The sequence below is a fragment of the Chlorocebus sabaeus genome, chromosome 19 (assembly GCF_047675955.1).
Source record: "Chlorocebus sabaeus isolate Y175 chromosome 19, mChlSab1.0.hap1, whole genome shotgun sequence".
In the NCBI taxonomy this organism is placed as follows: domain Eukaryota; kingdom Metazoa; phylum Chordata; class Mammalia; order Primates; family Cercopithecidae; genus Chlorocebus; species Chlorocebus sabaeus.
Genome location: NC_132922.1, coordinates 22,754,959 through 22,767,958, shown reverse-complemented (window position 1 = coordinate 22,767,958; position 13,000 = coordinate 22,754,959). Strand labels below are relative to the sequence as shown.

The 13,000-nt window shown below is 43.4% G+C and overlaps 1 protein-coding gene across 5 annotated transcripts in view; it reads right to left on the bottom strand.

Annotated features, from left to right (window-relative positions):
- Positions 1-13,000, bottom strand: part of TTC28 (tetratricopeptide repeat domain 28) — a 711,882-nt gene that overhangs the window by 116,758 nt on the left and 582,124 nt on the right. For all 5 annotated transcript variants that reach the window (XM_073006849.1, XM_073006850.1, XM_073006851.1 and 2 more), the window contains 2 exons: positions 1,912-3,253; positions 130-653 (listed from right to left, as the gene is read on the bottom strand). In XM_073006849.1, the coding sequence (XP_072862950.1) occupies positions 130-653; positions 1,912-3,253 (1,866 nt within the window). The remainder of the gene's footprint in view (positions 1-129; positions 654-1,911; positions 3,254-13,000) is intronic.

Below are 13,000 nucleotides of genomic sequence, written 5' to 3'. Positions count from 1 at the left end.
GCCTCTGAGACCCTTACTCCACACAGAAGTGGCCACTCAAACTGTGCATACTTCCCTCTGAGTCTTGAGTTCTGACTCTGAACTTGACTTCAAGTAGGCCAAGAGAACACAATGGGCCTTTTCACCTACCTTCCTGTAAGTACATGACTGCTTGGGAATAGTTCTGCAAGGCATGATGGGTCCTTCCAAGGCTACTATATGACACTGTCTTGGCCGCCAAGTCATTCATCTGTGCAGCAATGCTCAAGTGCTGTTCTTGATAGACCACAGCCCTCTCGAAGGTGCCCAGGGATTCATAAGTCAGGCCCAGGTTCCCATAGGCTCGGCCCTGGCATGTGGGGTTGTTGGTTTCCTCTGCTATCTGTAGATCAAGCTGGTGGTACTGCAGGGCTGTGTCATACTCCCCCATCTGCTGGTAAACGCCCCCCAGGCCACAGGCTGCGTCACTCTCCAGGGCTCGGTCTTTCATATCTCTAGCAATGTTCAGCTGGCGTTCAAGGCAGGAAATGGCTTGTTCGTAATTCCCTAATTGGCTGTGCAGACTTCCCAGTTCTCCATAGGCCTGGGCTTTATTGAAGGCCTCCCCGAGCTCATGGGCAACCACGAGCCTCTTTTCAAAGCATACGAGGGCTTGCTGCAAGCTCCCCATTGCCCTGTGGGGATGTAGACAGAAAAGCAATGATATTATTTCGTGCAGGTGCAGACATGCTAAAGCCCCTGAGAAAATGAAAAGCATTTGTCACTGTCACTTACTATAGAAGCTCTTAACTCCTCTTCTAGCTAAAATCTATCATGTGCCCTTAGAGTGAGATGCAGAGGAATTTCATAATCTGGAAAGCAATTCAAAAGTCATCCCTTAGTGACCTTCCCAAGAGCTTGAGATTCAATGGGATATACACCCCAGAGGAAACATAAAATATATTAATAGGCACAATGATAGCAAGTGAACTGTTTGGTTCTTCAGGCCTCCCAATTTCCACTACTGCTTAGACTATGTTTTTGAAATCACTTTACAGTGGCTATAAATCTTTCACCCTGAGCTTCTCAGAGCACTCTGTGGGTGAAGATTTAGTTTGACCCTTGCCCTTCCTCCACTCCAGAAGCCCTAATCCCCTGCCTCTCTGGTGGGGCCATATATTCTGCAGACACAGGCACCTTCTTGGGTTCCCCACATTTAGGAGAAAGTATCACCTTGACCAACAGTGTGTCTTTTTGTGCTGCTAAGAGAAGACACGATAAGAGTGGAAAGAGCATGACCAAACCATTTGTGTGGGGCACGGGAACTAGTTCCCCTGAGCCTCCGATTCTGGTGATAATAAATCCCACATCCCACAGCAGATGATAATAGATGTAGAGTAATACAAAACTGCTATAACTATTAAGATATCTGTGCAAGGGACCTTGCATAGATGATGCATGTAACATAGTATATTTATGCATTCTCCTATTATCAGGTGGCTTTTCTGAGAAGCAACACAATGGGGTCTAAATAATTGTTAGATGCAGATGTTGTATTAATAAACACATTCATATAATGTGGGAGGTATTCAGAAAAGATCAGGGAAAGTGATTCCTTCACCTTCCCAATCTCTATTATCCTTCTCATTCTAATGTAGTCAAAAGGCACTGCATTTGGAGTCACAGAGCCCTGGGTTCAACTCTCAGCTGTCCTTTTTAAGCTGCAAATCTTAGGTATTAACTCAATTTCTCTGGACTTTAGTTTCTTCATCCATAGCATAAGGGTAACAACATCAACTACTTAATTCAAATAGTTATTGGAGGAATCAGACGAGATATGTAAGAAAATGTTTGTAGTTAACAAACTGCCATGCAGACATGAAGTTGCCATTACTGTCACAAATGCTCTTTTTTGCAGAACTATAAACCACAATTGTCCCTGGTCATTTTTACCTGTGTCCATTTCCCAGGCCCCGGTAAGCCTTGGCTTGGTCTTGCATGCGATTCAGACTCTGCGCCACAGATAAATATTGTTCATAGTATTTGATAGCTTCCTCATAGTCACCCAGGGCTTCGTAGCAATCCCCCAGGTTGCCATAGGCCCGGCCCCTGTCGAGCACAGACTCATTTCCACTTAGCTGCTGCAGCATGGCCAATTGCTGCTCAAAGTAACCAATGGCTTCTTCCATCACATTCATGTTCATCTTTGTGATGCCCATGTTGCCATAGACCTGGGCTTCCAGACTTGGATCCTTCAGCTTTTGCCCTAGATCCAGTTGCTCTTCATAACACTTGAATGCCATTGTGTATTTCCCAAGGGCCATGTAGACAGCAGCCAGGTGCCCATGAGCTCTGCACTCCCCTGGCAAGTCGCTCAGCTCCTGATATACCTCCAGTTCCTGTGTGTGATAACCCAGGGCCTTGTCATACTTCTGGATCATTCGGTATGCAGTGCCGAGGGCTGCATATGCACTGGCTTCTAATCTTCTGTCCTTTACCTGGTGAGCTAAGCCCAGCTGTTGCTCGTAGAATTTTATTGCACCATTTATATCTTTTTTACAGATGAATATATCGCCCAGGTTCCCTAGGGCTCGAAATTTAGCCTGGGAATTATTCAGAGACTGGGCTAGGGACAGTAGGTATTTCTGACATTCTTCAGCTTTACTGAAATTCAGCAGAGCCTTGAACGCTAGGCCCAAGTTGCAGTAGGCTTTTGCTTGGCTCAACTTGTCATGAAGGTCTTTGGCCAGTGCCAGATCCTGTTCGTAGTACTTCACTGCCTCCTGATAATTTCCAAGGCAGTAATGGGCATAGCCAAGATTGTGGCAGACCTTCCCTTCTCCTTCCATGTCTTGAAGGTCGGGAGCAAGCCGGAGGTACTGTTCATAATAGGGGGCAGCCTGGACATACTCTCCCCGAGAGCAGTGGAAATTGCCCAGGTTGCTGAGGGCCCGGGCCTCGCTCTGGATGTCTCGTAGCTCCCGGGCAATGTTCAAGTGGTTCTGATAGTGTTGCAGGGCCCGGTCATGGGCACCCAGGGCCTGGTAGGCCACGGCAAGGTTCCCATGTGTGGAAGCCTGTGAGGCACGGTCATTCACTTCCATGGAGATCTGCAGCTCCTGCCGATGGTATTTGACCGCCTGGTCGTACATGCCCAGGGCATTGTAGGCGTTGCCCATATTCCCATAGGCACGGCCCTGGGCAGCATAATCACTCAGCTCCTGGGCGATGCACAGGTGGGTCTTGTGGAGTTTCAGTGCAGTGTCATAATCACCTTTCATCTGGTGTATGATTCCTGAGAAAGAGAATAAAAGAACAGACTAAGACTGAAATAACTGATTTGCAATGTAGAAAGAAATTTAATTTGCATCTCAATTTATAGTAAAACGCAATCCAGATGAATTAAAACATTTAAAATAACAGAAGGTAGAATTAAATATTTATTAGCTCTCCAGAGGGAGGATAGCTTAAGTTTCAAAGCAACAGAAAAAAACATTTACAGATTTTATTACAAAAATAAGAATGTTTGTACTACAAATACATATCTAAAATGAAGAGGCAAAACAATATGGGAAAATATATTAAACATAAATGAAAAAGTTCAATAGCCACTGTGTGTGAAGAGTTTACTTGGTTTGATTTTTAAAAAATGAAGATCCCAATTTACTAAAATAGGCAAAGACCTGTAAATGTTAGCAGACAACTCACATCCAAAGAAATACAAAGAGTAACCACAGGGGAAAATGCTAATTTCCTTTAATAATCAATGAAATGCAAAAATAAAGCAACCCTGAAGTACCATTTTACTTCAGCTAAATGAGCAAACAAAAAAATTAGCCACAATTCCTACACTGATGAGATTGTCTTAAAATTGGTAAACATACCAACTGCTAGGGACATAAACTGGAACAACCTTTTTGCACAAGCAGCCTGGCAAGAACCACAAATGTGCTCCTACTCTGACCCAGCAATCTTACTCAAGGGAAAGTATCCTAAGAAAATAATCTGACAAACACAAAAGATTGCATAACAATACTCGTAACAACCTTCAGTGTGGCACTATAGACTACTGGAAAATCAGAAACATCTTAAATGTGAAACACTGGGGGATTGTATAAGTACATTTTGGTATATCAACTCAATAGAGGATTATGCAGTCGTTAAAAAGATAATTATGAAGTCTATACTGAAAAATAGGGAAACAATGTTCTTGTAATCATATTAAGTGGAAAAATCAGGAAAAAATGCTGCAAGCTCCCATGATAATAACTAGGAAAATAAGTACGTCCATACGCATGGACAAACTCTTGACGGGGTTATACAAAAAGAAAAATAGTTGCCTTGTTAGGTAGTGGAATTTCAGTAATTTTTGTTCTAAAAGCTCTTATAATTCTGCTATACTGCTTTTATAATCAACAATAACAGTGCTCCAAACAAATCTCATGAACCATATTATAGCTGCTAAGCTAAGGTATTAACAAGCAGTTAAAAATGAGTTATATCATACATATCATAAATATAAAGTAGTTTCAAATGAGGGATAACATAATGGTAACTTGGGAGCTGGCTTTAAGGAGAGCTTGGTCCATTCCAGTTGGGGCTAGAGTGAGGGCCACCACTAGAAAAGGTGGAAAGAAGCTAGTATGCAAACAGGTTTCTCCTTGCCTTTGGTTTTGAACATGCTTTTCCATGCATCAGTGTGTGAGCTTTCCAGTGGTGACTAAAACCTACAGAAGCCCCAAAAGTCAAAATGCAAATGTGTTCTGTTAAACGTCTGAACTAAAAACAGAGGCTTTAAGCAAGAAAGCTGTGAACACCTAGCCTCCACAATTTGTGTCTCTCTCTGACACTCTTTATTCATTCATTCACTTATCCAGCAGACATTAGCTGGGCATTTATTGTATCAGAATTTGTGGTGGGCAGCAGGGGTAGAGAGAAGAATGAAGACAGAAGCCTCTGCCCCCAGAGAGCACACTGGGTCAAAAGGCAGAAGTACGCATGATCAAGGCTGAAGTCAGGGCAGGGCAGGAGCTGGGGGTGCAGTGCAGGGTGAGTCTGTGGGGGCTACTCTGCTGGTCCTGACTCCTCCCTTGCATGCTGTGGAGATCTGCCCTGCCACAAGAGTCACATCTAGTCCTAGGACCCAGCCATCTCTTTGACTTAACTGGACTTAGGGTAAATCATTTAGTCTTTTTGAGTTTTATGTAGTTCATCTATAAAATGAGAAAAATAATGAACATAATACCAACCTTAGGAGGTGACAGTGAGGATCAAACGAAATAATGTATGTGCAAGAGCACTGTAAAACTACAGAGTGAAACTGCAATATTAGTTATTGAAATTATTCCCTTCTAGGAAAGGAGATTCTTGAGGTGCTGGAAATTAAATAAGCCATGGTAATTCTTCTGTATATTTTTTATGAGTAAAATATTTCATAATTTAAAAATAACTAAACGAATCATGGTACATTTATACAATGGAATAAACATGGCGACATTAAAAATGGTGAGGGGCTGGGTGTGGTGGCTCACACCTATAAGCCAGCACTTTGGAAGGCTGAGACAAGAGGATCGCTTGAGCTTAGGAGTTCAAGACAAGCTTGGGTAACATAGCAAGACCCTGTCTCTACCAAAAATTAAAAAATTAGCTGGGCATGGTGGTGTGAGCCTGTAGTCCCAGCTACTTTGGAGGCTGAGGTACGAGGATCACTTGGGCTCAGAAGTTCAAGGCTGCAGTAGGCCATGATCGCACCACTGCTCTCCAGCCTTAGTGACAGAGTGAGACCTTGTCTTTAAAAAAAAAAAAAAAAAAGTGAAGTTTATTGACATAGGAAGAAATTTACAATATATTAAGAGGATATATGATCACAAAACAGTACATTTTAATGCATGCTTTAGTAGCACTGTGTATAGACATACATGTTTACATTTAAACACATATAGCATAAAATGTATTTAAAGGTTAAGAGTAGTAATATTTGGGTGGTAGAATTGTAAGAGTTTTTTTCTTTTGTTTTTTACTTATATGTATTTTAATTTTTTTTCTATGATGAACATATAACCCTTGGTTTAAAAACAGTATTTTTGGACTCCAATCCAATAAGAAAGTAACATTCCTGGGGACTGAGTCTGGTCACTTCCCTGGGTTAGAGATGTCACCAGGATCCTTGCTGGAAGGATCAGAGCTTTTCCGAATCTGTCTCAAGGTTAGAAAATCTAAGTTTCCTGAGAGGAAATAATACCTTAGCATCACCTAGAACCCTTTTAATGCTGAAAAATTATTAGTGACAGAAATATTTCAGTTCTAAAGACCTAATTTAACATGTAGTCCTAAACCACTTTTATCTAAAGAGAAAAATTTCACATTTCGAATTTCCAGGTATCCTCAGAAGAATTTTTTTTTTCACATTTCTCCCTACTCCTTATTTACTTCCTCTCTCCTCAGTTTCTGTATTTTTTTCAATTAGGGTCAAAATATCTGTCCAGCCATGAGTCAATAGTTACAAACAGAGCCAGAGTTAGGGAGGGCAGTAGGAGTGCCGGAATCTCCCTTGGAGCACTTTCTCCCACAATGATGCCTTTGCAGTGACATTTTTTTTTCCCTCACAGCTTTTGGATTTTATTGCAATGATTTTCTTAAGCCAATATTATCACTTGTTTGCTAAGATGATAGTAAGAGGAAGCAAGTGGCGAGAGACCTAGCAGGCAATTGGAGGAAGCTTGGTTTTCATATATGGCCCATCACCACCAAAGACAGGTCTCCTTGGAAGCTCCCCACTCTCCTGCAGGGTGGGACTTACCTCATCCTACAGGAAACTGGCTAAACATCAGAAAGGCACAATATAATAGAAAACGCACAGGACTCTATGCCAGAAGTCCTGTTTACAAGCCTGGCTCCCACCTTATTCAGCTGAGTGTCTTTGAGACACTCAATACCTCTGAGCCTTTGTTATTTTCTTTTTTTTTTTTTTTTTTTTTTGAGACGGAGTCTCGCTCTGTCGTCCAGGCTGGAGTGCAGTGGCCGGATCTCAGCTCACTGCAAGCTCCACCTCCCGGGTTCATGCTATTCTCCTGCCTCAGCCTCCCGAGTAGCTGGGACTACAGGCGCCCGCCACCTCGCCCGGCTAGTTTTTTTGTAGTTTTAGTAGAGACGGGGTTTCACCGTGTTAGCCAGGATGGTCTCGATCTTCTGACCTCGTGATCCGCCCGTCTCGGCCTCCCAAAGTGCTGGGATTACAGGCTTGACCCACCGCGCCCGGCCAAGCCTTTGTTATTTTCTTAAATTGAAAATATGTCGGCAATTTTTGTTTTCTCACTAATAAGGTCAGATTATAATCATTTCAAAGACAATGGCATGAGAAACATAATAGTATGTATCAATATACTTTGTAAACTAAAACATGGTATCTAAACATAGTATGACCAGTATTTAGAGAGTGAGAAAAAGGAAAGGAATTCTATTTCTCTGACTCTCATGACCTTAAGAGTCTGGGCTAGTTAATAGTGAGCAGTTGGGACGATAATGGCTACCTAGGGTTCAATGATCTGTGAAAGAAATTGCCTGCTGGTTATGGCAAAATGATCTGATCTCCAGCCAGCTTCCCTCTGCATTCTCCTGTTCTCCTCCTGTCCTCCTTATCTTACTTTTCCAAGGGCCTATAAAGAATCATAAGAAGACTCTCAAAGGCTTCCTCACACAGACAAGAGTAAGAAGAGATGGATGGGGCTGAGCTGGGAATTGTTCATTCTCCCTGTGTCTCTACTGTCCCAGCCACTGCCAGCGTGGGGAATTCTGAATGGAACATGACACACTCTTGGCAGCCTTTCTCTTTGTTGAGGCAACATAAAAGCGGCCCAAGAGCTGCCAGCAGAGTGACTGCACATGCTGAGGAGATAATCTGCAGATCCTCCTTCCCTTTCGAGACCACAGCTTGATTTTCCAGGGCCGTCATTCAGATGAAGACTTACAGAGGGCCTGTCAGCAGGGGTGTGCTAGGTGACAACATGCTGCAGGGAGGGGAATTAAATGAAGATTAGTGGGGCAGAAGATCCTCACAAAGCCGAGTTCTCACGAGGGTGTGTGGAGGAAGGACACATCGTTATGAATTTATACATCGTCACAGCAGGTCTCCACCTATGGGTCGAGAATGGTCACTGCCATGGGAATAATACCACCTACTTCAAAGGGCTGTTGTGAGGGCCAATGCAATCATGCTCAGCAGAGGCTGGCCTAAGTGCCTCAGACATAGTAAGTGCTCAATACATTTTGCTTTTATTAGCCATTACCAGCAAAGATTAACAGAGGTGTGAACTGCACAAGCCAAGCAGAAAAACTACTAAACATAGAATGCAGTTCCGGCTGTCTTTTCTCTTAATAATTTTGTGGAGGTAGGTGCCTCAGTGTACTGCCACAAACAATGAAAGTAGTCTTCTCGTGTACTGATAACATTACAGTCATGATTATTAATAGTGCACAACCCAAATGGGGTTTTAAGAGTTGATCTATTGTTTTCCTCTACTTTCAAACAAATTGTTTTCTGCTCCATCCTACTTAAATCACCATCTATTTCCAGAGGCAACATAAAATTTGGGAACTGGAAAAGGCCCTCCCATGGGTTCACTTTCTGAATGATATGACCAGGGCCTAGTGAGAGGAAGTGAGTTAGTGGCAGAACTGAGGCAAGGACTCTCAGACCCACTGCCCTCAGCAGGACCAGCCCATCTGCTTTCAGGACAAGCTGGAGACATGAAGTAACTCCTATTAGTCTTGCTAGGTGTGACATAGGACAGTGGCTATGCTTTATAAAGTTCTCTTCCGTTAGAAATATTTATAGAAGCATTTACACATGAAACGACATGGTGTCTACGATTTGCTTTAAAAATTGTGTGTGTGGGCCGGGCGCAGTGGCTCACGCCTGGTAATCCCAGCACTTTGGGAGGCCAAGGCAGGCGGATCACGAGGTTAGGAGATCGAGACCATCCTGGCGAACATGGTGAAACCCTGTCTCTACTAAAAATACAAAAAAATTAGCCGGGCGTGGTGGCGGGCACCTGTAGTCCCAGCTACTCAGGAGGCGTGGGAGGCAGGAGAATGGCATGAACCCAGGGGGCAGAGCTTGCAGTGAGTGGAGATCGTGCCACTGCACTCCAGCCTGGGCAACAGAGTGAGACCACCTCAAAAAAAAAAAAATTGTGTGTTTATGAAAACAGATGAAACAAGATTAGCAAAATGTTGATAACTGGGTTATGAGTATGTGGGAGTTCATTATACCATTTTCTCTACCTGTGTGTTCATGAACATTTCAATAATGGAAAATTAAATAATAAAGGTATACAAAAAAGTTTGCACTGCATATATTCTTCTATAACCTTTTTTGATCAGGAAACTGTTCCTTGCAGTTAAGTCCTGACGTGGATGTTTAAGTCCACTTTTCTGTCTCTGGGACCACAATAGAAAGAAATTGGGTTGGTCACCAGCCTCTGTAGCTGTACCAGCCTCCACATCCTTTTCCAGGCTGGGAGAAGAACATGTAGAGACTGAAAACTACATAGCACTTTGTCCTATTGCCTTAATTTCATTTCAAATGATCTTAAAGGATAGGTTGATATTTTGTCTATCAAAGAGCCAAATGGCTGATAAATGGCTAAAATGGCTGAGAAAACCTGCTTCACAGAAAAAGTGCTGTGTACTCCCAACTGTTCCTCCTGATCCTCCTCCTCATTGGGAGAAGTGGTCCCAGGTTTTCTACAGGACCCATAATTCCAACCCTAGATATCTTTAGGTTCCCTGAACCCTCTCCTTCTCAAGTTTTCACATATAAGTTCTTCTACATTGTACTTAAAATACTGCAAAGTTGAGAGTAAGGAGGAGGTGACAGACCTGGTTAGTAAACAGATGGCTAGAATCAAAGGCATGAGAGCAAAGTGCTCTGTGTTAGAAGTGCAACCAATTGGATGTCTTATCTAACACACTTGCAGATGACTATTTATTAATATGCACCTGGAGACAAATCTCCATTACTTTTGCCAGTGATGGACAACAAAGGTGTAGTTTTTTTTTTTTTTTGAGACAGGGTCTCGTTCTGTCACCTAGGCTGAAGTGCAGTGGCATGATCATGGCTCACTGCAGCCTCAATCGCCCAGGCTTAAGAGATCCTCCTGCCTCAGCATCCCATGTAGCTGGGACTCAGGTGTGCACCACTGTGTCTGGCTAATTTTTAATTAATTAATTTTTGTAGACATGGGATCTCACTATGTTGCCCAGGCTAGTCTCAAACTCTTGGGCTCAAGTTATCTTCCTGCCTTGGCCTCCTAAAGCCCTGGAATTGCAGGGGTAAGCCAACATGCCAGGTTAATACAGATATTTTTAAATGCAGGTAATTCCAAAAATATGTATCATTTGACTTCAGCTACAAGCAACTTCCTGATAGGTAAGCTTTTCTTGAGAACCTCTCTGTGCCTGGCTCTCTACTCCATGATCTCATTCATGCCCCCAAACAAGGTTGATACTGTGGTCTCAGAGCCCCAAAAGGTTCAAGAGCTTACTCAGGCCCACACGGCTCTAAGTGGCAGGATTGGTACTAACACTCAGGTTTTTCTGACTCAGAAGTCCATGCTCCATGCTTTTTTTTTTTTTTTTTTTTAAGAGACAGAGTCTTGTACTCCAGTCTGTGACCCGGGCTGAAGTCCAGTGGCACAATCACAGCTCATTACAGCCTTGACCTCCCGGGCTTAAGCGATCCTCCCACCTCAGTCTCCCAAGTAGCTGGGACTATAGGCACACACCACCATACCCAGCTTAGTCCACACTCTTTTACCTTCTCCCCTCATCTGGAAATGTCTTCCAGTAAAGACAGACATGATTCTGTGCCCATTTCTTTTCCCTCACCACACACACAAATATTTGCATCATGTGCCAATTTCTTCTTTATTAACACTAGTATACTGCTGTGGCAAACCAAGCTCTTAGCAGCTGCATATGAACAGATTGATGCCCTAGCTAAATGTGTATCTAGAGAGCAGAGAAGTATACGTTAGATACAAGAAAATCCTAAAAGATTAAGAAATGTAGTAGGAGGAAGCAGATGTAATCTGTGTGGGTGTTACCTCTGGAGAACTCTTGGGCCATCGCATGTCTATTCTGCCATCCTTTAACTTAATTACATCTGTCTCCTTTTTCTACTAAACCCACCAGGCTCTGCCTGTTCCTTGAAGGATAAGTGAAGTTACGAGCCTGTTATCTTCTTTTGCTTCAACAGCAGTTTAGGATGTCTTCAGTGACATTGAGAGTTCAGTGGTACTTCTGTCCCAGATCCCCATTGCCCTTTCCTTCTGTTTCAATTCTGAGGAGCCTGCTATAAGGCTGGGAAATCTCTGTACCACCTCTCCCTCCTACAAGCAAGCACACTCCATTGGAAGCTACCTACCTTTTAAACCAACTTTGGAGGAAATAAAATGTAGTAGTTTTGTAGAGACTATATTTTAGAGTCTAAATGTATTATTTATTTGCTATACATTTATTTCTCCAAATGCAGAGAAATAGGTTCTATTGCTCACCCCCACCCCTCAAGACTCCCTTTGATGCTGACTGGGAGCAGAGTCAGTTCCTCTGCAGTCCCCTCCTACCACCATCCCAAAGGCTTGGGCTGAATGAGCAGTGACAAGAAGCCAGCTGGAGCCCACTGGAACCCACAAATATTCACTGCCTTCATGCATAGCCCTCCTTCCCACTTCCCTTGGATAGTTAAAGACTTAGACTGCAGGTGAATAGCTCAGAAATTCCCTGGGCCTGTGCAGCTGTAAATCCTGAGGCAGTGGGGAAGATTAATTGTGCCATGAAGTAAGGGAAGTAATAATTAAACCTATTAAAAAGGAGGTGGCTGGAGAGGGGTGCTGGTGATAGATGATGAGGTAGGAAGTACTAGGCACAGTCATCTCTAATGGCTATGGCCGGGCCACTGGGAGAGACTTGGTGGGAAGCCCAGAGCATAGTGAAAAATATGCTGGGCCTGCCTGGCCAAGCCCCGCCATTAGTCACTGTTTGGAAAAGGCAGAGTGTGCCTGGTTTTCATTCTGGATCACAATAAGAGGTGGGAGGCAGCCTCATAAGTTAGCAATGCAGGGAATGTTACAAGGAGTTAGTTTCAGTATGAAAAAAACATTTGTTTAGAGGCATGGGGTAGAATCACTGAAATGCCGAGATAGCTGCTTCTGCTCCTCCCTTGAGCTAAGACCCTGAAAGCTGAACCAGTATCATCTCCTTGGAGCAGCTTCTGAGGGTCCCTCTAGCCTACAAAGTGTAGTCAAGTGGAACTTATGGGCTTTCCTGACTCAGCCCCAACTCAGCCTTCCTATGCCAGCCACAGAGCAGCCCCATACACCCTTCTGCTCAATCCCACCCTGCCTCTTCTGCCTATCTTATTCACTTGGCTTGGATTACCTTTCTTGCCCATCTGTGGTAGACTTTACCAGTGCTCCCTGCTATCTGGTTCTCTTCCACGTTCAGGTATGTATTTCCCTACTCATGAGAAGTTAGGCATGACAAGTGACTTGCTTTAGCTAATGAAAAGTAAGAAGTGATGTGTTACTTCCAGACAGAAGCGCTGAAGAGCTGAAGTGCAGTATTCCACGCTCTCTCTTCCTCCATCTCATCAACTACGGAAGGTACGTATTGTATTCCAGATGGTACAGCTATAGGAAGATGGAGCCATGGCAGGCCTAGATTAGTGTGCTGCCCCTAAGGGTTGCATGGACCTCTGGTAGGCTTTGTATGAACATAACATTTTGTTGTATTAAGCCACTAAGATTTATGGGCTGTTACTCTATTAGCACCTAGCACATCCTGATAGATGTGCCCTCCAATATAAACCCTCCCAGCCCTTGTCACAGCCTACAATTACAAACCATATTCTAACAAAGTCGTGTGAGACAGATGTCTATTAACAGAAATTTCCCAAGGAACTTTTGAGCCATCTATGCCTCTTGATGCTCTAAATTCTAGCCCTGGATCTAGTGAGACCACAAAAACCTGTAAACTTCAACCA